The following is a 26,344-nucleotide window of genomic DNA, read 5'->3' on the forward strand; positions in this document are numbered from 1 at the left end:
ATTCCTGAATCTTATCTAAATGAAAAGAGAGAGGGAGAGAGACGGGACAAACCGTTGCCCAAAACCCTATCTCTCAACCGGCAAAGATGCCGTTCTCCACCGCGGCCAACGAAACCAACCGACCACTGGCGCATTTTACACGAACAAAGTTATCTTCTAGTGTTCTTCTCACTTGTTATTGTTCGACTGACGTGCCTTGCAAATTTGGACATGTATTAGATTTTATCAGTTTGGAGGAATTTGAACGAACAAGGTGTCTCCATATTGGAGGTTGTTGGCCGCTCGGAACTCAGACAACGCACAAGTCATATCAGTCCTATTCCTCCAACCACTATCATATGATTTTGCTGTCAGCTTAACGGGCCACACCTTCCCTTGCTCGTTCCTCAGCACTACTCCCTTTCTTCGCAATAGTCCAGCTTTCTTCATAAACTACTACGGAACGGTTTGAAAGAAGAGACAGAAAATTAAACTAAGGGAGTACATATGTACATGGATGATGATGAGATAATACTCACTAGTCACCACTCACCACGGTGCTCGCGAGGTATTTATTTCAAACAATGTGAAAACAAGGTTGCACCCATTTTGATCACCCGCATCCGCATTCACCTCAACCTCGGATTTTGGTGGTGGAACCGGGATTGGGACAGCTTTCTCGGTGTTCTCTTCGATGATTTGTGGGTTCATCATTATGGGCTTTTTTGGCAGCAAGTTGGAGCATAAGCTACAACGTTGAACACCCAAGAGGCGCAGGTCAGATAGAGGGCAAATTAGTCATTTTAAACGCCCCTGTAAACCATTCTGTAAGTCTCTTTCTGTACAAATAGACTTTCCCATCCCATTATTAATAGCCTTTCCATTAACTCTTAATGGAACCAAGGTTTCTGTTAACTCTTAACAATGTGCCCCGCTAACTCTTAGCAGTCTCCCATACATCTTGATCCATTCAGTTGACCCTTAACTGCAACTAGCAATATTAACTATGAATGAAGTGAAACACACTAACAACAATGGTTTGCTAATCCGACACATTACTCAATTTGTGTTTGACTTTCTAGATTCATAGCCATATAGCAATTAGGACTCGTCAACTTCTTGACACTGGTCGAACGCTTTGACCTATTAAGAGGATCTCTCTAGCTCCCCAAAGCATCTTGAAAAATCTTGAGTATCCTTTAGTTAAGACTCAGGACGATCCTAATAGCAATGATGTCTACATTTTAGATGAACCTATTAAGTCTCTTCGATTATCGTGCATTATAATCCTTTTACTAACCAACATCCCTACTGAGTGAGAGCCGTGGACTAATTAAGCTTACAGGACTCAGTAACTATGTCAGATCCAGTACGGTGTGATTGAGGTAGCATTTTGGAACTCTTCCGACATTAGAAACTTCTTTCCGATCATGCTCACCTTGACCAGGGGATTTCCAATCACAACCAAGTTAGACCACATAGGATGTTCACTCCCATCTAATAGAGGACAATGGATCCTATTAGTGAACATCTACCTCTATACACCACTACATAGAGGCGACACAGAAAGCATCCCCACCTCTTACATTGGTTGGTTTCGCTCAATAGTAAATTCCCAACACCAGTGCACAAGACAACTAAGTCGCTTCCGGTTAAAGGACTAGATACACAATCGAGAACCAGTTACAGATCATTAATTCTCACAGCCATGTGATCTCTTACAGTCATTACATTCAGTAGATGTTCAACTAACACCCACTCATATGTTTACTATTTGTATCTCATGCAATGTGGCATGTGACTCACCACCCATACTTATTAGCATCTCATGCTAATCAATAGTAGTAGCCCATGTGTCGGTCCTTGATTGATAAATCATATTCCCCTTCCAATAAATCTAAGGACCGAAAATTCCTTTAAGAAATCCTGAACTAAAGATGTTCGTTACATATTCTTAACACTTAAGAATAAGATCTCTACCAAGAAGTATAGGGACTCATTCACAAAGAAAGATAGAGAACATGAATGAAGATGTGACCTTTTATATATAAACAATGTTAGAATTTGTATTAGTATAGCTGTTAGTTTCTGTAAAGGGCAGATTTGTGTGTTAGGAAATGTTTTATATTCTTATGTTTTATGTGTTTAGAATATAACGGAAATATCTCTTTGGTTATTTCCGATTAAGCAATGTTTTTCCTTATATTTGCATTTCAGTCCTTTAAATTGTAATCGCCTCTATCTTTTATAAATAGAGGCGGATAGGTTTTGTTTACATAGCAGATAGAATCTGTCTATTGTATTCGCACATAGGAGTTGGAGAATTGAGAGAGAGCTTCTGCTCGGTCCTTTGTGTTTTCTTGAGAGAGGCTATAGATTATTAGCCTGAGTGTGTGCGAGGAAGAGATCAAGAGGAAGAGCTGTATTCTTGTTTCTTTGATAGTGGATTCTGTCATCATCATCTGGCAGTCTGGATGTAGGGCAACTTCTTGCTCGAACCAGGATAAGTTTTCTTGTTCTTCTCTGTTATTATTTTCCGTTCTGATCTGTTTCATCTTTTCTTTTGTTTCTATTTCTATCGGGTAAGTATTTGGGTGTGAGAGAGTGTTTAATTGTGTGAGGAATCGGATCCAAGACTCAACAATTTGGTATCAGAGCCTAGGATTTCACATAATTCCTTTCAAGATTCATCCAAGAACCCGTTACATCAGTCTTAGAAACCTTCAAGAAATGGCGATGTCCGGTTCCGCATCTAGATATGATATTGAAAAATTCAATGGCTCAAATGATTTTTCTTTATGGAAAATCAAGATGCAAGCCCTCCTCGAAAATCTAGGTTTAAAGGAGGCGTTGAGAGAGGAACCAAGGGATGAAGAATAGATAGGGGATAGTGCTAAAACCCTCTCGGCAGAACAAAAAACAGACATAGAAGAGAAGGCTTTTAATACTTTAATCCTTAGCTTAGGAGATAAGGTATTAAGGGAAGTGTCTAAAATGACCACTGCCTTTAGGAATCTGGAAAAGACTGGACAATCTGTACTTAACAAAAACCTTGTCTAGCAGGTTATATCTAAAGACTAAATTCTTTACATTTGAGATGAAAGAAAAACAAAAGCTGCAAGACCATATAGACGAATTTAATAAACTATGCCTAGATCTAGAAAACATCAATGTTAAATATGATGATGAAGATAGGGCATTAGTTTTATTACATTCTTTACCTCGGTCATATGAGTATTTTGTTGATATTCTGCAGCATGGCAGAGATAAGTTGTCTTTAGAAGATGTTATAGGAGCCCTAAATTCAAAAGATTTAAGGTATAACCAAGAAGAAAGACCCTCCAGTGGAGATGTTCTGACTGCAAGATCTAGGGGTACAAAAAAGGATACGAAAGGGAAAAATAAATCTAGATCTAAGTCTAAGAATGGGAGAGGTCCAGTTAAGTGTTATCACTGTCAAGAAGAAGGGCATTTTAAGAGAGATTGTCCAAAAAGGAAGAAAGATTTCAAGGATAAAAAAGCCTCGGATGGTGGAGTTTCAGTGTGCGAGTTTGGGTATGATAGTTCCGATGCTTTAACAGTATCTCAGAACTCGGTGAAAGATATGTGGATCCTGGATTCAGGCTGCTCCTTCCACATGTCTCCCAATAGACACTGGTTTGAAAATTTTCAGGAAGCTGAGGGGGGTAAGGTTCTTCTTGGAAATGATCATGAGTGTAAGGTCCTAGGTGCAGGAGATGTAAGGCTTAAGATGCCTAACAATACCTACTGGACTCTTCAAGGGGTAAGATATATCACAGAATTAAAAAGAAATTTAATCTCTCTAGGAGCTTTAACTAAATCTGGCCATAGTTTTAAAGGAGAGGGAGAAATTCTTAAGGTATCTCGAGGATCCCTAGTATGCATGAAGGCAAACCAGCAAAATGGAATTTATATTCTACAAGCATCTATTTTAGATGGGGAAGCAACTGTGACTGGCAGTAAGGATGTCTCAATCTCAAGATTATGGCATCTTAGGATGGCTCACATTAGTGAGCCTGGTCTTAAAGAATTAGCAAACCAAGGGATTTTACAAGGAAATCAAGTGGCAGGATTAGATAAGTGTGAATCATGTATCTATGGAAAGACCACTAAGGTAAAATTCAATAAAACTGCTATTCACTCGTCTAAGGGTCCTCTAGATTACATTCATAGTGACTTATGGGGGCTGCCCAAACTGTTACTTATGATGTTTTGAAAACAAAAGAGCATACTTTTGAGGCATTTAAAACATGGAAGACCATGATAGAAAATCAAAAGGGAAGGAAGATAAAGACCATTAGGACTGATAATGGTCTTGAATTCTGCAGTAAGGAGTTTATCGATTTATGCAAAGGAAGTGGGATAGTTAGGCATTTGACTGCCCCAGGAAACCCTAGGCAAAATGGGCTTGCCGAGAGGATGAATAGAACTCTCTTAGAGAGAGTTAGGTGTATGTTGTTTCATGCAAACCTCTCAAAGGTATTTTGGGGAGAAGCAGTGAATACTACAGCATATGTTTAAATAGATCTCCTTCAGCTACAATAGAATTTAAGACTCCTTATGAAAAATGGACAGGTCACAAACCTAGCCTAAAACACCTAAGGGTATTTGGGTGCATATCATATGCCCATATAAAACAAGGAAAGCTGGATCCTAGGGCTCAAAAATGCATTTTTATAGGATATCCAACTGGGGTAAAATGGTACAAACTATGGAGCCTAGAACCTGAAAACCAAAAGATCTTAGTTACTAGGGATGTCATCTTTGATGAGAATTCAGTAGCTAAGGGTCTGCATGATAATGGTAGAGATGAGCCATCATCTACAATAGAGAATGTAGAATTAGGATGGCATGAAGATTCTCCCAGTGCAGAAACATCTGGCTCTCAAAGCTAGGACTTGGAACATCAGGTAGATCTAGAAGAACCCATAGTAGACCAAGATTTTGACCCTCATGGAGAAAGAAAAGAGGGTTCAGATGCAGAAGATGAGCCTGACCAACATAGATATAATGTTGCTAGGGATAGGCAGAAAAGACAATCAAAACCCCCTAAGAGATATGGATTTGCAGATCTGGTTTCATATGCTCTTACGAGTGCATCCAAGGTTGCAGGTGATGAACCTCAAACTTATGAGGAAGCAATATCCACTAAAGACTCTAGTAAGTGGATTAAGGCTATGGAATCAGAAATAAACTCTCTAAGGAAAAATCAAACCTGGATTTTAGTTGATAGACCTAAGAAGCAGAGAATAGTGGGCTGTAAATGGCTTTATAAAATAAAGGAAGGAGCTGGGAATGAGCTTAAGCCTAGATATAAAGCTAGGCTGGTTGCAAGAGGATTTACTTAGGTTGAGGGAATTGATTATAATGAGGTATTTTCCCCTGTTGTAAGGCATACCTCTATAAGAATGCTTCTAGCCATAACTGCCCACATGGATTTGTGTTTAGAACAAATGGATGTTACTACTGCTTTCTTACATGGAGATCTAGAAGAAAAGATTCTCATGGAGCAGCCAAAGGGGTTCAAATCAAAAGGGAAAATAGAGCAAGTATGCCTTCTTAAGAAATCCTTATATGGGCTTAAACAGTCCCCACGCCAATGGTATAAAAGATTTGATACTTTTATGATTGATCATGGGTTTGTAAGAAGTTCATATGATTGCTGTGTATATTTTAAGAAAATATCTAACAGCATTTTCTTGTATCTTTTATTATATGTTGATGATATGTTGATTGCAAGTCAATCAAGGGAAGAAATCCAGCAGTTAAAACTGGAATTAAAATCAGCCTTTGAAATGAAAGATCTAGGAGAAGCAAGAAAGATATTGGGAATTGAAATTAAGAGGGATAGAAAGATTAGAACCCTAGGTCTATCGCAAGAGAATTACTTAAGAAAATTAATTCAAAGGTTTGGTATGGCTGAATCAAAGGCTGTCAGCACTCCGTTTGCTCAGCACTTTAATCTTTCAGCAAGTCAATCTCCTATAAATGAGGATGATAAGGCAGAAATGAGGAATGTCCCATACTCTAGTGCAGTAGGAAGCTTGATGTACAGCATGGTCTGTACTCGGCCAGATCTTGCTCATGCCATGAGTGTAGTTAGTCGATTTATTGCAAACCCAGGGAAGTCTCATTGGAGTGCTGTCAAGTGGATGTTTAAATACCTAAGAGGATCATTAGGTATTGGTTTAGTTTATGGTGGAGCAGGGACAGAATTAGAAGCTAAGATCGTAGGATACTCCGATGTAGATTATGCAGCGGATCAGGATAGGAGGAGGTCAACCACTGGCTATGTTTTCAAGATTTGGAATGCCACAGTTAGCTGGAAGGCTGGTCTACAACATGTTGTAGCTTTATCCACTACTGAGGCAGAGTATATTGCCCTAGCAGAGGCAATAAAGGAGGCCATGTGGTTGAAAGGGCTTCTAGGGGAACTGCTAGGAAGGGAGATAGATACAACCCTAAGATGTGATAGCCAAAGTGCCATTCACCTAGCTAAAAACCAAGCTCATCATGAACGCACAAAACATATTGATGTTCGTTTGCATTTTATCAGGGAAATTCTTGACAAGAAACTGTTGAAGCTGGAAAAGGTTGCTGGAGAGGAAAACGCAGCAGATATGTTCACCAAGGCTGTTCCAGCAGCCAAGATGAAGCACTGCATGGAGCTACTTAATGTAGCTTGAAGGAGTCTAAGCTCTTAAGCTTAGGAGGAAGCCAGAAGATGGGAGAAAAGGAAGCTGTGGCAGAATCTGGAAGTATGATGTCTTAAAGCTAATCTAATCAAATTGGTGGAGAAATTGTTAGAATTTGTATTAGTATAGCTGTTAGTTTCTGTAAAGGGCAGATTTGTGTGTTAGGAAATGTTTTATATTCTTATGTTTTATGTGTTTAGAATATAACGGAAATATCTCTTTGGTTATTTCCGATTAAGCCATGTTTTTCCTTATATTTGCATTTCAGTCCTTTAAATTGTAACCGCCTCTATCTTTTATAAATAGAGGTGGATAGGTTCTGTTTACATAGAAGATAGAATCCGTCTATTGTATTCGCACATAGGAGTTGGAGAATTGAGAGAGAGCTTATGCTCGGTCCTTTTTGTTTTCTTGAGAGAGGCTATAGATTATTAGCCTGAGTGTGTGCGAGGAAGAGATCAAGAGGAAGAGCTGTATTCTTGTTTCTTTGATAGTGGATTCTATCATCATCATCTTGCAGTCTGGATGTAGGGCAACTTCTTGCCTGAACCAGGATAAGTCTTCTTGTTCTTCTCTGTTATTGTTTTCCGTTCTGATCTGTTTCATCTTTTCTTTTGTTTCTATTTCTATCGGGTAAGTATTTGGGTGTGAGAGAGTGTTTAATTGTGTGAGGAATCAGATCCAACACTCAACAAACAAGATTACATCATTAGTGCCTCTTACATATGTCTCATGTAATGTAAATCTAGCATTTGGGTACTAACACTAACAATAAGGAGATTGTCTGATTATTGATTATTTGCTGACTGGATATAGAGTTTTCTCCCCTTGCGATTTTTCTTTTCTTTTTGCCTCTCTTCTTCCCATAGTTGCAAGTCTTTCTTTGCTAATTCTCTTCTCTCTTACATCTGGTTCTACTCTTCCCCCTTAATAATCCCTTTTCCTCCCTCTGTATTTTCTGTCCCTTTAATTTCTTGTGCTCCCTCTATTCTTTTCTTCTCTATCTATTTACTTCCCTCTCTTATGATTCTGAATCCGCACACTTAAGTCATTTTTTAAAAAATTTCTCTCTTTAAGATTAAAACTTGTTCAGCAAATATAACAACGCCATCTGACATTTAGAACATTGGTGAGGAATGCATTTAAGTGTATTTTTTTGGTACTTTAAAGGTTGTGTAATCTTGCAGATCCAACGTCCATCTTGTCAATTGATTTCTGTACTACTTATCTAATCCGCTGTTTCTCTACAGTATCTGGACTCTCTGGAAGCACAGAAACTGCTCAAAGCCAGGTCTCAGTTGGAATGGGCTTGCTAGCTGGGTCTACGGTTATGCTTCTTACAGTAATATGGGGAACTTGTGTAGTAGTTGGCAAGTGTGATCTCCATGGTTCAGTGGCAAAAGATGGAGAAGATACAAAGGGATTTAGCTTAACTGGTATATCTTTGTACTTTTTTTCACTGACTTCTCATTTCCTGTGCGCTAAAATCATGTATTGTCATGTCACAACGTTGTTAACATGATATTCTGACCTAACTTCATGGCTACTCTCTCTCTCTCTCCCATGGGGTGAAATTGACATGCCTAAGGTGAATTTATGGCACATGAATACACAGATGATTGTTTGTGCAATATCATATTAGTAGTTATTTAATTTTGGAAGGAAAAAAAATAGATGTGCTTCTAGTTGTTTTCCTGCTATTTTAATTTTTTCAAGTGTTTGTTGGAGCCCCCACCCCCTTTCCCTCACCCTCACAAAGCTGGAAACCTTGTGCACTGTGGACACCCTTTTTGTTTGCTGAAGCCCCTCACCAATATACACACACGTGTGTGTGTGTGTGCATAAAGAAAAGTGGTGGGTGGTATAACCTATTTTACTTGATAAGATATAATGATTATAATATTACACTCCTTATTGACTTAAGGATTTTCCTAGACACTGCCATATTTGTTAGAAAGATCAAAGCTTAAAATGTTTGGCAATGTTTTTTGATGGCTAAGAATTCCAAAGCTGCTGATCTTTGCAGGTTCTGGTGTCTCTACTGACATTTGGACTAGTTATGCTGCAAGAATCATGGTGGTATCTGTAATCCCATTCCTTCTTGTCCAATTACCACAACTTATGCATTCAACTTGGGGAAGACACTTAGCAGTCCTGATTGCACTTGTTATTTCTCTCTTACAGCTGATATTATATTGCCTTTATCAGGTAAAATATGTTGCATTTAGCAATTATCTTCCATCCGTATGCAGTGTCCTCAGTGTCCTTTTTTCTTTTGTTCAGTTCTCAGTCATTCATAAATTGGAGCAATACATGGTACAAGAAAGTTAGGTTACGTTTAGAGTACTCTTTTGTTCAACTTGGTCCAAGAAGTCTTGAAACTGAACATTGAGAGTACTACTTTTGCCCCAGTTTGCACTTTTGGTATTAGGAATGAACTGGAGCCATACAAGGATACAAGGTAGACATGTTAAGATATTGCACATATTCACTTATCAATGGAAAAAAATAATTCTCTAATCATTTCATGTAACATGCCAACATTTGTTGGACAAACTTGGACACATTTTAGACAACTACTCACAGTTTCCCCTTATTATTAAGGGCCCCTTGTGCAGAGTGTCCGTCTTCAGTTTTCTGTTTCATTTTCATTATTTTGGAAACAAAAACAAAAAATGGTGCTTGATTGCTTATGTTCCTTTAAGAAAAATGAAAACAAGGTCTCTGCTGGGGGGAGGGTAGAGGGTAGGAGAGGAAAAAAATACCAAAAATAAAGACAATGATGAGGATGAACCATAGTTACTAAACTCATTAACTTTTTAGTTTTTTAAATGGAAACAAAAATTGAAAACTAAAAATTAAAAAAACTAAAATCTCTGTTGAACAGGTCAAACTTTTCACTAGACACTTTGTGGGTGCATATCGCCCGGATAAATGTAAGACACATTCAGGATCTTGTCATCAATTTGAAGGAAAAAATAGAGACCGAGTATTAAAATAGATTATATGGATTTATAATTACAAACCTCCTTTTCAGCACTTTATTATGTGGGATTCTCAAACCTTTGCAACTTTTACCACTTTTTCTTACTTTCAATACTTTAGGCTTCTCAAAGTACAAATAAGGGTTTTTATTGTGACATCATTTCTGAATTATTCTTATGCAGGACACACAAATTTATTCATTCAGTAAAAATGAAAAATGAAAACCTGGTTTTATTTCAGCTATATGCAATATAGTAAATGTTTATATTCCATGGAATTCGTCCACACCTAATTTTCAAAATTATCAAATATTAGAATATCCATACTGAATACTGAATCATGTCCACATGCCAAGGCCTTTCCCTTCTCTCTTAGATAATATGTCTTGTGTACTATAATTCCCCTATGTGTTGCTGTTGCCATCTTTCAAAAGATCTTGTCTTTCCTTTCTTTGCCCAGGCTTGTCTTTCCTTTCCAATGGAATGTTCTATTGCCTCAAAGATCATATCACATTAAAACTATATTGTGATAGTTACTATTGAAAACCAAGTTGTTCCAGCTGTCAAAGCTACAAAAAAATTGGATAAAGTTACTATATTGTGATAGTTACTATTGAAAACCAAGTTGTTCCAGCTGCCAAAGCTACAAAAGAATTGGATAAAGTTGATATGCAGGACACCGAAATATTGCTAAGGGATGTTCTCTCCGTGTTTCAATTTTTAATTCATTTTCAGTTTTGTGTTTTAAGTGTCTATTTTGAAATTATTAAAAAATACATTTTTTTTGTTTGTAGCGTTTTTCGTGTTTTGAAATTTTTAAGCGTGTTTGTGATAAAAATAACTAAAATGACTTTTTATTATTTTGAGTTTTCTTTATAAAATTTTTTCTTGTTTTTGAAAATGTATTTTTGAAAATACGAAAATAAATATGTTTTTATTATTTTAAAAACTGAAAACGATCTGAAAATAATAAAGAGAACATGGACTAAGCAAATGTAAAACACATACATCTTGAATAGTTTTCTTGGGGTGTGGCTTGAATTTGAAAAAAAAAAAAAAAAAAGATCCGATATTCTAATTATCTCATGTGTCTGTCATCATTAAGGGTGTTGCATATGAAAATGGTTGAACATGTCAAGATATTGCATTGGAATTATCTTTATGCATGTGGATAGCCTGTATTTGTAATTAAATAATTTCACTGTGACAATACGAATGAAAGAGAAGGAACAAAGAAATTTCACTACTTTGCCATGGCAGCTGCTCTTTTTTGAATATATCAAAACGATGTGCTTTATCAAATGGAGAGAAATTGTAAGTTAACAAGTGGCCCTCCGGAACTCTCGATCCATGTTCTTTTACCTTTTATTCTACCCTTTTATTGCATTGCTTGAATTAGATCATTGTCACAGCCTAAGGGGTAAACTTGTAATTAGTCCTTAAGTTAGTTGGGTAGTTACTCGATTGCATGAGCTATCGAGTGTAGAGAATCATAGCTAACTTCACATGGCCACTTGGTTGATGTAATAACCGTTTCTCTTATAAAAAATGAAGGCTATCGAGGATGAGGATCATGTGAGAATTCTACACTGATCTTTTCCCTCCCTTCTCCCTTTCAAATTTTGCCTCTATCAATCTCTCTCTTTCTCTCCCTCAATTCTCTTTCTCGCCTAACCGGCCTTCTCTCAATTACGAGAAGGACCCTAAGTAGATCGAGAATCTGACAATTGGTATCAGAGCCGGCGACCTGAGTGCTGAGGATGGCTGACGGCACTAGGGCGAAGCAGACGGAGTCTAGATTGGATGCGATGGAGGGTGGAATGCGACAGTATCGGGAGCAGGTGGAGGACCGACTGGATCTATTAGAGCTGGGCATTCGAAACACCCAGGAGGAGATTAATCGAAGTCGATCGGAATATGCCACTAATTTGGATAGGACAGTGGATCGAGCTGTGACGGGGTTACGAGAAGAGATCGCAGGGCTTAGCCAACAGCTTAATCAGCAATTGAGTGCTGCCTTAAGTCTCTTTGCTCAACAACCGCACGCCAACTTACCCACCAATTTTCCCCCCAAACCATCTTTAGCACCAATTCTAATGACGCTAAGGGAGAGACGGAGATATCCCGGACATGGCAAGACAGAAGAAGGAATGGAAACTGATCCACCCAATTTGAACCATGGAGGAGGTGGAAATCACTTCACGTTACAAGGACCCCGAATGGACATCCCTCCGTTCGAAAGGGATAGGCCGCGGTGGTGGATCAGGCGGTGTGAGAGAGTCTTTTACCAGTATTGGGTGGCTGAAGGAGAGAAGGTGAACACCGTAGCCGCGTACTTGGACGACGTAGTAGACGCTTGGTTCCAGAATTGGAGCCGAGACAGGATTGAGTTAAAGTTGGCCAGAGTTTGTTAATGGACTCTGTAATCGGTTCGGGGAGAAGACCAGGATGGACGTTATTGAAGAATTCAATAAGCTGAAACAAAGGGGGACGATAGAGGAATACCAGATACGGTTCGAGGAGCTACGATCACTACTGTCGCTAGCTCACCCATCCCTGGATGAAGGGTACTTTGTATCTAGCTTCATTAGTGGGTTGGATGACTTGATCTGACCAACGATCAAGATGTTGTACCCCACATCAGTAGGGCAAGTTGCAAAACAGGCCAGACTTCACGAACTGTCCCTGGAAACCTTTGCTAAGAGGCATCGACTGCCAGCGAAAGGCGGAAAGGAGGAGACCTCCTACACAGGGGTGAATAGAAGCAGCAACCAATCCTGGCCAAGGAATGGTACATCAGGCAGAAATCCACCGGTCCAATTAACTGCCAAGTCCCTATCCATAGAACAGAAGAGGTAATTGGGACTTTGCTTCGGATGCGGAGAAAAGTATGGGGCGGGCCACCAATGTAAAAGGATGTTGTTGACAATGGAAGGGCTGGGAGAGGAAGATAGGGATGAAGCTGAGGAGGAGGAACCAGGGGAACCTATAGAAAACGAGGAAGGGGGTGAATTATCCATGCATGTGTTGCAAGGCTAGACCTCGGGCAAGGTGCTCAAAGTGAAGGGATTAGCAGGGAAGAGGGCGTTGGTAGTTCTCATTGATAGTGGTAGCACCCATAGTTTCCTTGATGAGGAAACAGCCATTGCGTTACAATGCCCTCTACAGGAGACTGCCCCTCTTTCTGTATTGATCGCCAACGGAAGCCGGATGGTGAGTCAATCAAAATGCGTGGGGTTCAGATGGGTGATGAATGGGCATGAATTCACTGCTGATCTGCGAATTCTGAGGCTAGGGGGATGTCATGTGGTCCTAGGGGTGGATTGGATGCGAACGGTAAGCCCTTTGGTCTTTGATTTCAATACATTGGAGGTCACCTTTGACAGGGAAGGTCAGAAGATAACTCTGGCGGGATGCTAAGGAACAGGGGAGTGCAAGGCAGTGACGGGAAAAAGACTGCAAAGACTATTGGAGCAAGGGGGAATGGCCATAGGGCAGTTACACTCCCTGTATGCTAGGGAAAGGGATGTCGGTGAAGATGAGGAAGTTGCACCAGGCTGAGGGGACAGTGGGAAGCAGCACTGGGATAGACCTCTACCCTCAACAGAAAATCAGGTACACTCTAATGGCCCAATTCACACATTGTTAATGGAGTTTGAGGATTTATTTGCCACACCTACCACCCTTCCTCCTTCCCGATTCTTTGACCATTCCATACACCTTAAACCAAACAGTGCACCCATAAACCTCCGAGCCTACCGCTACTCTCCTATACAGAAAGCTGAAATTGAAAAACTAATTAAGGAAATGCTATCCAAATCCTTAATTCAACCCAGCCAAAGTCCATTTGCATCTCCGGTTTTGTTAGTAAAGAAAAAAGACGGGTCATGGAGGTTTTGTGTGGATTATCGTCAACTTAACTCCATCACCGTCAGAAACAAATTCCCTATTCCCATTATTGAAGATCTCCTTGACGAGCTAGCAGGAGCATCTGTTTTTTCCAAACTGGACCTCACTTCAGGATACCATCAAATCCGAATGAACCCAAAAGACTATTACAAAACAGCCTTCCACACCCACCAAGGACATTATGAGTTCTTGGTCATGCCTTTCGGCCTCACAAACGCCCCGGCAACCTTTCAAGCCCTCATAAACCATATCTTTGCTCCCAACCTCAGCCAACACCTAACCCACCTAAGGATGGCTTTTGAAATCCTCAAACACCATCAACTCTATGTGAAAAGGTCCAAGTGTACCTTCGCAGAAGCACGGGTGGAATATCTCGGCCATATCATCTTAGGGCAGGGGTAAGTACAGACCCACAAAAAATTGCAGCTATGTCCCAATGGCCCAAACCCAAGACCCTCAAGGAATTGAGGGGATTCTTAGGCCTCACGGGCTACTATCAAAGGTTCATACAAGGCTATGGTTTGATCAGTAAACCCCTCATCAGTTTGCTGAAGAAGAATAGTTTCCTATGGGGAATGGAGGCTGACCATGCTTTTGTTTCTCTTAAAGAGGCCATGACCAAGGCACCCATTTTGGCACTGCCGGATTTCTCTAAGGAATTCATCCTGGAGACGGATGCCTGTGATTCAAGGGTAGGGGCAGTCCTAATCCAAGAAGGTAGGCCGATATCATACTTGAGTCAAGCTCTAGCTCCAAGACATGAAGGCCTAAGTATTTACGACAAGGAACTGCTAGCTGTCCTTATGGCAATGGAAAAATGGTGATATTACTTAGAAGGCAGGCCTTTCACCATTCGGACCGACTACGAGAGCCTTAAATTCCTATCCCAACAAAGGGCTCACAATCAACTACAACGGAAAGGGATATCTAAGCTCATGGGATTTGATTATGTCGTACAGGAAGGGGCGCGAAAATGTAGTCGTGGACGCCTTGTCAAGAAGAGAATCCCAGGGCAGTGCCCATGTCATCTCCGCATTGATCCCAGACTGGGTGCAAGGCATAACTGCCAGCTATGAAAAGACTAACTGGATCCAAAATTTACTGGTTCAATTAGCGGTACAATCCCAAGGAGACTCGAGGTATACGCTGAAGGAAGGATTGCTCCGATACAACGGCAGGGTAGTCATTGGGGAGGATGAGCAGTTGAAGAGAAAGATCCTACAATCTCTACATGACTCCCCTATAAGGGGACATTCAGGACTAAACGTAACATATCATCGGGTGAAACAACTCTTCTACTGGCTAGGGCTCAAGAAGGATGTAACTCAACATGTCATCCGATGTACCACCTACCAACGATGCAAACATGAGCAGGTGCCCTACCCCGGCCTCCTCCAGCCCTTAGAGATACTTTCCCAAGTGTAGGAGCAGATAACCATGGACTTTATCGAAGTTTTGCCCAAGTCTGAAGGCTTTGACACCATAATGGTGGTGGTCGATCAGGTCACCAAGTTTGGTCACTTCATTACACTAGCGCATCCCTTCACGGCTACAGAGGTAGCTCGAAAACTAATGGACCATGTGTTCAAGCTACATGGCGTGCCACGGGCCATCATATCCGATAGAGACAAGATTTTCACTAGCCAATTCTGGAAAACCCTACTGCATGGACTGGGAATTGGGTTACGGTTGTAATCAGCTTATCATCCGGAGACTGAGGTGAACCAATGTCTCGAAACATACCTACGGTGCCTCTGCTTTAACCGACCAAGAAGCTGGAATAGGTGAATAGCATTGGCCCAGTGGTGGTACAACACCAATTACCACGCTGCCCACAAGCGGACTCCCTTTGAAGCCCTCTTCGGATATCCACCTCCCATAATTCCGACTATCATACATTACAGTCCTGCAGAAACTACAGTGGATCAATACTTACAGGCCAGACAAGCAACCTTGCAAGTTATTAAACAAGAGCTTACTTCAGCCCAACATCGCATGAAACAGCTGGCGGATAAGCACCGCACGGACCGCAACTTTGAGGTAGGGCCGAAGTTTTCCTGAAAGTTAAGTGGTTCCAACAACATCTGTTTACCAAGGGGCTTATATCTAAAATTAGTCCTAAGTATTATGGACCCTTCAAGATTGTCGAAAAGATCGGACCAGTGGCATACCGCCTACTTCTTCCAGAGGGTGTGGGGCTGCACCCAGTCTTCCATGTCTCTCTATTAAAGAAAGCGATGGGCACCACAATGGACGTCCGCCAAGAGCTACTAGAATTCCAGGAAGACCCCATAGTTGAAGCTAAGCCTAAAGCCATACTAGAGAAGCGGGTGACCTACCCAAACTCTGTGCCACTTACACAAGTTCTAGTGCAGTGGACACATTTACATCCCGACCACACAACTTGGGAGTACCTCCCCGATCTTCTACAATGGTTTCCGCGGATCGCTAGTCTCCTGTAATTTCTTGGGGACAAGAAATAATTCAAGGAGGGGGGAGTTGTCACAGCCTAAGGGGTAAACTTGTAATTAGTCCTTCAGTTAGTAGTTACTCGATTGTATGAGCTATCGAGTGTAGAGAATCATAGCTAACTACACATGGCCACTTGGCTGGCAACTTGGTTGATGTAATAACCGTTTCTCTTATAAATAATGAAGGCTACCGAGGATGAGGATCATGTGAGAATTCTACACTGATCTTTTCCCTCCCTTCTCCCTCTCAAATTCTGCCTCTATCAATCTCTCTCTTTCCCTCCCTCAATTCTCTTTCCTGCCTAACCGACCTTCTCTCAATTACGAGAAGGACCCTAAGCAGATTGAGGATCTGACAATCATCTGTTACTGATTGTCATTGTTTTTAGTCAAAGTGTTGCCAACATAATTAATGACCCTGACTTAATGTCCAACTGCTCACATTTTGGGTGGGGTGGGTAAATTACACAGAACAGCTAAGAAGTTTGATTAAAAAGCATTGGCCGCCCCCCTCTTTATTTTCGAAAGTGTCACCCACCTCCTTCGTGTTAATAGACCGAGCATTTTCCCCTTGTATTTAAACTATTTTCTCCCCTCTCCTCTCTACTCCCTTTCACTCTCTTCTCATCCCCCTTTCTATCGAGTGCGATTTTGTTCACCCCCTTTAACGGGGGTGAACATAACCATCTGTACTTTGAGGGTTAAAAGTAACAGAGGGGCAGTCAAATAGCAAATCAAAGTACTGAGTACTGGGGCGGGGGGGGGTAATATTTGGCTGCCCCACCGTTACTTTTAACCCTCAAAGTATTGAGGGTTATGTTCACCCCCGTTAAAGGGGGTGAACAAAATCGCACTCCTTTCTATCCCTTCTCCCGCATCCTGATTTTGACAGCAATCTCCATCCGTCATCCTTTCCTTTTTTCTCTCCTCTTTCTCTCTCCTCTCCCTCTCTCTTTCTTATTGGCCGTCGGTGATCGCAATGGGGGTTCCTAGGGAAACTCCCATCTCGATTGACGGGAGCTTTTGTAGAAACCCTCTTTTCTCCAATCTGGGGAGTTTCACCCATGATGATTGGGCTTTACGATGTGGTCGTTAGATATGTTTGCGCAAGGTATTGGTTGTGGAGATGGTGGTAGAGGCAATGAATTCTGGTTGTAAGTCTCTCTCTCTCTCTATATATCCTTGTATGTCTCTCACTCTCTCCTTAGAAACCCCCCCCCCCCCCCCCCCAAAAAAAAAAAAACCTCTCCTCTCTCCCCCTGTAAGTTGAACCCAGATCTGGGTTCCACTCAAAGAAACCAAGCAATTTGGCTGGGCTCCTTGGAGGAACCCAGCTAGATCGTTGGGTTACTTTGAGAGGAACTGACAGTAATTTTTTTATTTTTTTTTGTTTCTATGTAAATACAGTGGGAAGAGAGAGAATGGAAGGGTATTCTGGGAATTGTAAACAAAGTAACACCAGTTTCTTAGCAGCCCACAAAATTCCTTTTCCCCACTCCAAACTCGGCTTTTATTTTTGCTATTTACAGCCACCATAATTACTCTTTATAGCCATTAATTTCCAAATATACTCTCTTCCTCACAGCCACACACATTTCCCCACCGCCACAACCATCCCCACACACATTCCTCAAACGAAACCCTAACAAGTTGAATTGGTGGCCAGTGTTTGCGAAGAAGAAGAACTTTGGATTGCAAAATCAGGTACGTGTTAAATCTCTCGCGTGTCGATCTCGTGCTGCAATCATTGCACCAAACTGGTGCAATAATGGCGGCATCGCCATCGCCCGTGGCCGCCACCATCGTGGCCTTCGTCAGCCGGGATGGTGGCGGCCACGATTCGTCCATCATCACACCAGGTGATGCCTGGTGCGGTGCGATGATGGATGAATCGTGGCCGCCACCATTGCGACTGACGAAGGCTGTGATGCCACCATTGTCGTGGGGAGAACCCCGGGGTTTGGGGACCACTCGAACCCGATATTCGGGGGTTTGAGAAACCCGACCCCAGTATTCGGCGGCTCCTCAGATTCCAGAAGCCAATTTTAATAATTTATTTATTTATTTTTTAGTTTCGGGCCTTTTAAATTTTTAATAAATTGAATATAAATTTTTATAATTTTTTTTTGTAAAAAATATCATTGGTTTCTTATTCTTGTCACACATATATTTGTTATTTTCCATATTAATTATATTTTTACACTTCACATTTTTAATAAATCCAATTGTTGTTAATCTTATTATAAACAATTTTATTTGTCATCTTTTATTTTTCATGCATTTAGACATTTAATATAACATTCTCATATCAATTAAATTAATTTTGTAATAGGTTATTATTTTTTTAAAAATTTAAAATTATCAATATATTTTATGTATTTTTTAAATTACTGATATGGTACATTAGGAGTCATCAGACTCTTTAATTTCTCCATTGCCCATGTGTAGTTATCCTCATATTTATGATCCATAAATGCGAATGCAATAGAAAAAGTTAGCTCAGTTGACATCACACCAACGATCTCTAGCAATGGATATTTATATCTATTAGTTTTGTATGTACAGTCCATTATTAGCACATGTGGAAATATTTTAAATAACTCTATAGCCATCGGATGAGCCTAAAACAAGTCTGTGATATAATCTGATAATCTATCACTTCTATGCCACTCCACATAATTACAATCTTTCAATTTTTTCATTAACTGTTGTATTTGTGATCGACCACCTTTACCCATGACTCTATATCTTTGCCGTGCATTATATATAGTTTTGATGGTACTCACATTTTTTTTTCATCTTCTACCTTTAAGGTCATCAAAATATTTCTAGTCTTCACAAGATTGTTAGACATTGTTATCATAATTTTTCTCTTTTTCTCTGTAAGTTGGCCAGCATATGAATGACCCTCAAGTTGAGCTTCTGGTAAATGGTTGTGCAATCCACATATAACCCACATATAACCTTCAACATCCAGTGTTCATTTGAAAATTAAACACCAAGTAACTCAAATGGATAACTACACTTTTTAGAACCCGTCGCCCTACATTTTGTTTCTCCTATTGTCTTATCTCCTTTTTTTGATGGTTTATACTTTCCATTCCGTTCACAAGCAAGATGAACTCTAGGTTTTCTTCGTGTACCCCCAGATTCAGAGCTATCACAATAACCATTTCATTTTTTTTCCCAACTGTCTTAGCCCATTTAATAAGTGCTTCCCTACTACTGAAAATCTCATTACTAATAAAAGTTTGACTAGCATTAAACCACAAAGCATTCTCATTCTCTAAATTCTCTAAATTTTGATGATCAACTACCTATTATCAAAATAGAAATAAGATATATAAATTAAAAAAATTAAAAATAACAAGATATAAACAAAACATAAATAAGAAATATAAATTAAAAATTAAAAATAACAAGATATAAATAAAACAGAATGAAGACATATAAATTTAAAAAATTAAAAACAATCACGGGTACCCGAATGGAATTGCGGGTCGGGGAAACCCGAGGGTTCCCGACCCCTCACAATTGGGGAACTCAAGGGTTCCCAATCGGGGAACCCTCCTCGACCCTTCCCAGTTGGGGAACCTCAAGTTCCCCGATTGCAAGCGGTCAGGGACCCTCGGGTTCCCCGATTGCAAGCGGTCGGGGAAACCTTGGGTTCCTCTACTCCAACCCCCATGGTCGGAATTCGCCCATTCCGACGGACTCTGTTGATTCTGGTTTCCGGTAACGAATCCAAAATTATAATTAAAATGACATACCAGAAGAACATCGAGGTGCTGCTGTTGTTTCCCTTCATTGTCGTCCATGAGCTGCTGCTCATTGACATCTTCTCCATAAAACTCTTCCCATCTCATCAATTTTTTTATATAATCATCCATTGTATATAGAGAAAAGTAAAAGAGCAGAAAGAGAAAAGAAATAGAGAAATTGCTGTAAGTAATCGGAAAAATTCGTTGTAAGTGATCGGAGATTGGGCTGGGAAGAGTAAATAAGGAAGAAGAAAAAGTGGTTGCGTAAAGGTTAATAAAGGCTTTTTAATGCAAGGTAGTTGAAGAATATTAAATGCGGGCTATGAAGAGTAATTTTGTGGATTGCTGATAGAATTTCCCAGTTTCTTAATAGAAATTCTATTTCCAGTCACTTCCTGCCAGTTTTTGTAAAATTCAATCTGATTAAAATAATTTCAAATGAAAATCCATTTTTATCCACTTCTTCTAAATATGCAACCACAACTCACCTACCATTGCAATCACATTCTCCGTTACTTTCTCTCTTTCCCTCTATTCATTTTTTCTATCACGTTGGACTGAGTTGTGCTATGGATGATTACACTCAAATGAGATGACATGGGAGGAGTCGGATGAGGAAGAGAACGATTCGGAAGAACATTAGTGGAAATCGGTCAAAAATGGACTCCTGCGGCTAGTTGAGGTACACCTGAACCCCTGAGTTCAGGAGATATGCTCCCCCCCCCCCCCCTCGAAAATCAATCACAAAAAGAAAATCAAAGCATCCGAACCCCAGGGTTTGTGGATGTTGAAAGCTCCCAAACCCTGGCGTTCAGGTGTGATGGGCGACCATTATGGTGGTTGTCGTTGTCTTCTCCATGGGTCGTTGTTGGCCACCGATTTTTTTCCTTTTGTTCGTTCGATTTTGTCGTCGTGAGGGGTGGCCATGTTCATCGTGGCCAGTGGAGGTCCATTCGAGTCGCCGGCAGCCACTACGGTGGCAACCCTTTGCAAAAGTTACAATGAATCCAGCTTCCTTCTTTTTTGCTTTTTCTAGCTGATAGAAAGTGAGGAAAAAGAGTATGAAGTCTTGCTTGGTTTTCTCATCCAGCCTAAGAAAAGTTTTAAGATAGAATGAACCTGCTCTCTCGATGACGACTCAGCAGATTTCAGGCTCTGAAGGTAATTAACTACTAATTTAGGTTCTACAAAGAGAATAGCATAATCAACAACAGCAGATAAAACAGAACCACAAAGACAAATTATTAAATCATTCCAAACTAAAATGACTAACCAGGAGAACTTCCCACAGGTATGATGCACTCGTTATGAAATGCAGAGAAACAAGAGTTGATATAGGAAACAGAAGCAGCAAGCACATCCAAAAGCTTCGGATGCTTTGAACACGTCCCAATCCCGACGCCATGGTTCAGAGGCCATTAGGCATCCCTGAATCCTGGGGTTCAGATGCCAATGAACGCGTCTGAACCCCAGGGTTTGGAAGCTTCCAATGCCTCTGAATCCTAGGATTCAGATGCGATGAATGTCTCCTAATCCTAGGATTCGGTTGTTGTGATGAACGTGTGATTTTTCCGTCTTTCGAGGGAAAAGTGGCTGTGGGATGGCTTTATGTGTAGGAGGATATTTTGGGAAAATATTAGTTGTAAAGAGCAATTGAGGGTTGTTGTGAAGAGCAATTGCAGAAATTGCCTGTGGAGAACAAAAGTGGTGGCTGCATATAGAATTTCCCCTTTCTTAATCACAGAGGGCATTGCACAGTTTTTAAAGTCAGGGGAGGTTGGTGGTATTTTTAAAAAATACAGAGGTGCTCGGTGCCTTCTAAACAAAACCTTAGGGGTCCTACGTGATTTTTTTTATTAGATTGGAAATTGCTCACTCCCTTGACATCATAGTTTTTGGCTCTTCAATAATGAAGGTTTCTAATACTAATATACATTCCCGATTATGATATTACTTATTTAAAACTGGTTCGTAGGTAGGCTAGTGAATAAAATATAAATTCATTTGCAATGTGTAACTAAATCTGCCGTTGTTAAATAAAATGGGTGTCCACTGTCCACAATCCATGAGGCTCCTAAATTTGTGATGGTCGGGGGAGAGTCATTTTTTGTAAGCTGTTTACCCTTTAGCCATGCAAGTTCTACAACTCGAAGTTGTGACCTTCCAGTCACAAGGCAGCAACTTTACTCTTGCTACTAAGCCTCGTGCTTAAATAATAAAAATGAATGAAATATCTTGTATTACTCAGCCTCCTATTTGTCTGGTTCCTTGTCTTCGTTGTGAGCGAAGTATCAAACTCTTTTTCATTTACTGGAAACTGAGAGTTGTATGTAAATTACATTTGACGTGTGAATTTCCCTGGCTACACACTTCACAAAGAGTGAAAATCTTCTTGTGGTGGCCAGATTATTGAGCCTGAGAACCTGCATGTTCAATTCCAAGATTATGGGGAACCATTATATTTTGAGTCTGGGTTCTTTCCCTGCTTGTAGTTAGCTGGTTAACATTCTTCTGAATATTTCCAATTTGAACTGTCATTGTTTTTCCCATCAGTGTTGTTGAACTTTTATTCTTGTAAGGCAGGTTTTTCAGCCCCAGATCCAGAAGAGAAGACTGGCTTATGCAAAGCATAAGCATGTAATATCTGGAATTCTAAGACATCTAAAGATGCACTCATTAGGAAGGCTGCTTGGAGATGATGGCAGACCAAATAAGGAAGTTATAGAGAAGTTAGTGTTCTTTACATTTACAGCTGGATATTTCTGTAGCAGACTTTCATGTGTTCTGAGTCTTAGTTGAAATTTGACAGGCTATTTAGGATGGTTGACGGGAACAATGATGGGTTTATTTCAGCAACTGAATTGCAGGCTTTAATAGTAGGAATCCGGTTGGATGCGGTTAACGTGGATGAAGATGATGCAGTCAAGAAATTGATGGCCGAGGTTGATACTTCCAATGATAATCAGATTGATTTCACAGAGTTCATGAATGGAATCTCAAGATGGCTTGAAGAGGCAAGGCGCTCTGGGGCTTCTTCTCTTGAGGCTGGTCCCGCCTCAATGAAATATCTGGATGATTTCCATCAGGTATGTTGTTGCATGTTAAATTGCTCTGTAAATACTGTACTGCTAGGATTAAGATTTAATGTCAAGAAGTTTACAGCAAACAAGGAGGGAACACGATCTTTTGGGGGATCAAACTGACGAAGCGGATGAGGGTGTTGAAAATCCTAAATGGACCTCCTTCAAGGCAGTGCTTTTGTTGTTGCTGGGAACTTTGATTGCAGCTGCATTTGCAGATCCCTTGGTTGATGCAGTTGACAACTTCTCTGATGCCACAAGCATTCCTCCTTTCTTCATCTCATTCATTGCGTTGCCGTTGGCTACCAATTCTAGTGAGGCAGTGTCCGCAATTATCTTCGCTAGCCGGAAAAGGCTGAGATCTGCTTCACTGACATTTTCGGAGGTTGGTTAGTCATTACCCATTTGGATGTGTGACAATTCGTATCCATTTGCAACATCACTAACATCTCCCAAGTTTTTTTTTGTTGCAGTTGTATGGGGCAGTAACCATGAACAATGCTCTTTGCCTGTCTGTCTTCTTAGCTTTGGTTTACATCAGGGGATTGATGTGGGATTTCTCGTCAGAGGTTCTGATCATCTTCGTCGTCTGCCTGGTGATGGGTGCATTCGCCAGCTTCCGCACTACTTTCCCTCTTTGGACAGCTTCAGTGGCTTTCCTTCTCTACCCTCTCTCCTTGGCACTGGTATATATTCTTGACTCTATATTTGGCTGGTCTTAGATTCCAGGTGGTCCTTAGTATTGTCAAGAGTCAAAGACTGACTACCCCTTTTTAGTTCTTTCTTTTTTTCATTTAGTTTTGAGTGTAGGTTTCTAAATTTTTACTCACTCACAAGTAGTAACTTCAAAATGTTAGGCTGCGTTCTCTTTACTTTTTAATTTTGAGTTTTGAATTTATTTTTAGTTTTTTGTTTTGATAGTCTGTTTTTAGAAAATTGAAAACGTGTTTTCTTTGTCATTTTGAAAAACTATTTCTCAAAACAGAAAACGTGTTCTCTTTGAAATTTTGAAAATAATTTTTTAATGATATTTTATTCAATAAATTTGAGTACTCAGTAAATTAAAAATATTTAATGTTAATATATTATTAAAAATATATATACATTTTAAAATTAATAAATTTTATAATATTTTTTCTCATTATAATAATAAAATATAAATAAATAAATGTGTTTTGAGTTTAGAGTTTGTTTTGGATGAAAACACTCAAAACAATTTTTTGTTTTGAGTTTTCTTTACAATTTTTTTTTTTTGTTTTCAAAAATATATTTTTAAAAACAATGAAGAGAACGCGCTTTCATTATTTTAGAAAATCGAAAATTAAAAATAACTTGAAAACAGTAAAGAGAACGCAATCTTAATTTTTCTAGATCCATAAAAAGCCGTCCCTGATGTTGGACTACTCTAATGTATCGCTGTCCAGGCAATGGAATTCAGCCTGTCTTATTCTTTCTTTTCTCCTTTGTTGGATCTTTGATATCGCAATATGATGTTTTTCCATTATTTCTAAATTTATTTTGGCTCTTAAAAAGGATTATTTCTAACAAGGACGCTAATATGTGTGGCAACTGAGGGTTTAGATTTAGGAATTCTATTCGCAGCCAGCATTTTTGTTCTTTGTAGTTAGTAGAAGTTCACTTCCTTTTTTTTAATTCTTTGCAGCCACGTTAATAACTTTTTGCAGTCAATATTTTTTAAAAATACCCTTCTATTATTATTGTACACAACCACAGCTATCCTCATACAGAGTAATCTTGAAACACATCCTCAAACCATAACAATTTGAATCACCGGTTGGTGTTTGAGCAAATATGAGTTTCATAAGAGGTAGAAGACTGCAAAATTAGAAGTATGCTATGTGAGTGTGGGTATGGGCTGCCTCTGCAAAATCAGAGCATGCATTGAGATCGTCGACGGTTGCCACCATCACGGTCGCAACTCGGGGTTCTGGGCTCGATAGAGGTAGCCATATCTGCCGATGACGATCGCCTTTCATGGGCTCCCAATTTTATTGATTAAACAATGCGTGCGCACGCGACACACAATTGAGAAATTTTATACTTGTCGACGGTGATCGTTAGAGATTGCCATGAAGGCCCCTTGAACCCCAGGGTTCGGGGTGTCTTAATGGCCCCTGAACCTTTGGGTTTGGGGGGCCTTCATGGCAGTCCAAACCTGACGGTCGTCAGCGGCAAGTATGATCGTCGTCAATTGTGTTTTTGTGTATATATATATATATGTATATATTTGTGTCTGTGTGTATTTATTTATGCGTTCGGATGTGTATATGTGTTTGTGTGATTGTATATGTATATGTGTGTGTGTGTTCATGAAAAAATACAAATGATGTAACTAACCAAATTGAATTAACATAACAAATGATATTTTGCAAATAAAATTTCAAGTAATTGTTAGAACTCGAATTTAAATGAATAACACAAAAAAAAAAAAAAAAAGTCTTGAAGCTGGTTGTGATTATTCTTGGGCAATTTTACAGTACTCTTTTAAGGAGTATGTGAGATAAGAGAGGAATGGAAGAATGTGATTGAGAAAGTTGCATTAAAAATGACGGAGAGGGTCTTATATATAAAGAATTTGAGTAATTATGACTAAGAAATACCTTTTAATCTAAAGAAAATTTCTTGATTAAACCACTTCTTTTTTATTTAAGGAGACACCCCCCTTTGAATCGAAAAATATATTTTGATTTAAAAAATATTATTTTTTATTCAAAAGATACTTGAACCTTTAATTTAAAGGACATGTCGAATCCATCAGGCAACTCTCTTATGCATGGATAGCGAGAAAATGGGAATTAATTGGCATCCTCAAAAAATAGATAAAATTAATTGACATCCTCAAAAAATTAATTCGACTGGAGAATTCTTTGCTATCTACCCAAATGCTAGCCTCAGAGCAATTGTTGGTCGAATGACGAAGGCAAACACGAAAGGCGATAGCCTATGAAGAAACCGTCGAGAGTACCCTGTCAAGAAGGAATAAACACCCAAACCGGGCCCTTTGTTTGCATCCATTTGCAATAGAAACCACCACTCCAAACCCAATTAGGGCCCTAGAGATAAAGAAAATGATTGAGGAAGTTTTGGAACAAAAGAGAGTATTGATTGCCCAAGAAGAAGTGCATGAAAAAAGGTTCCCATTTTTCGATGAGTTGATCAAATAACTAGTATGGTCAGGATTTAAACTCCCACAGTTGCCAATATACTTTGGGAGGGGAGACCCTAATCAACATGTGTGTTTACCCTTAGCTTGGCCAACCTAGCGTACCAATGGTTTGGTGAATTGCTTGGTGGACACATCAACTCTTTTGATTACTTGTGAAGGGAGTTTGTAGTTGTATTCGCGATAAATGTCCCCAAGAAGAAGGCCCAACATATTTGCTTGTCATCCAATAAAGGCCTTCATACAAAAGTTAGTTTAAG

The 26,344-nt window shown here is 39.8% G+C and overlaps 1 protein-coding gene across 9 annotated transcripts in view; it reads left to right on the forward strand.

Moving 5' to 3' along the window:
* The window catches only part of LOC127811337 (sodium/calcium exchanger NCL), a 67,724-nt gene that overhangs the window by 14,176 nt on the left and 27,204 nt on the right, over positions 1-26,344 (forward strand). For 6 of the 9 annotated variants that reach the window (XR_008025651.1, XM_052351090.1, XM_052351096.1 and 3 more), the window contains 6 exons: positions 7,946-8,131; positions 8,722-8,903; positions 22,404-22,549; positions 22,630-22,906; positions 22,983-23,285; positions 23,374-23,586. Coding sequence is in view for 8 of the 9 variants with exons in the window: in XM_052351090.1 (XP_052207050.1) it covers positions 7,946-8,131; positions 8,722-8,903; positions 22,404-22,549; positions 22,630-22,906; positions 22,983-23,285; positions 23,374-23,586 (1,307 nt within the window). In the remaining variant the exon portion in view is untranslated. Of the gene's footprint in view, positions 1-6,588; positions 6,759-7,945; positions 8,132-8,721; positions 8,904-22,403; positions 22,550-22,629; positions 22,907-22,982; positions 23,286-23,373; positions 24,413-24,563; positions 24,588-26,344 lie in introns of those variants that run through there. The other 3 variants (XM_052351095.1, XM_052351097.1, XM_052351093.1) reach the window with 3 other exon arrangements.

The sequence above is a fragment of the Diospyros lotus genome, chromosome 10 (assembly GCF_014633365.1).
Source record: "Diospyros lotus cultivar Yz01 chromosome 10, ASM1463336v1, whole genome shotgun sequence".
Lineage (NCBI taxonomy): Eukaryota > Viridiplantae > Streptophyta > Magnoliopsida > Ericales > Ebenaceae > Diospyros > Diospyros lotus.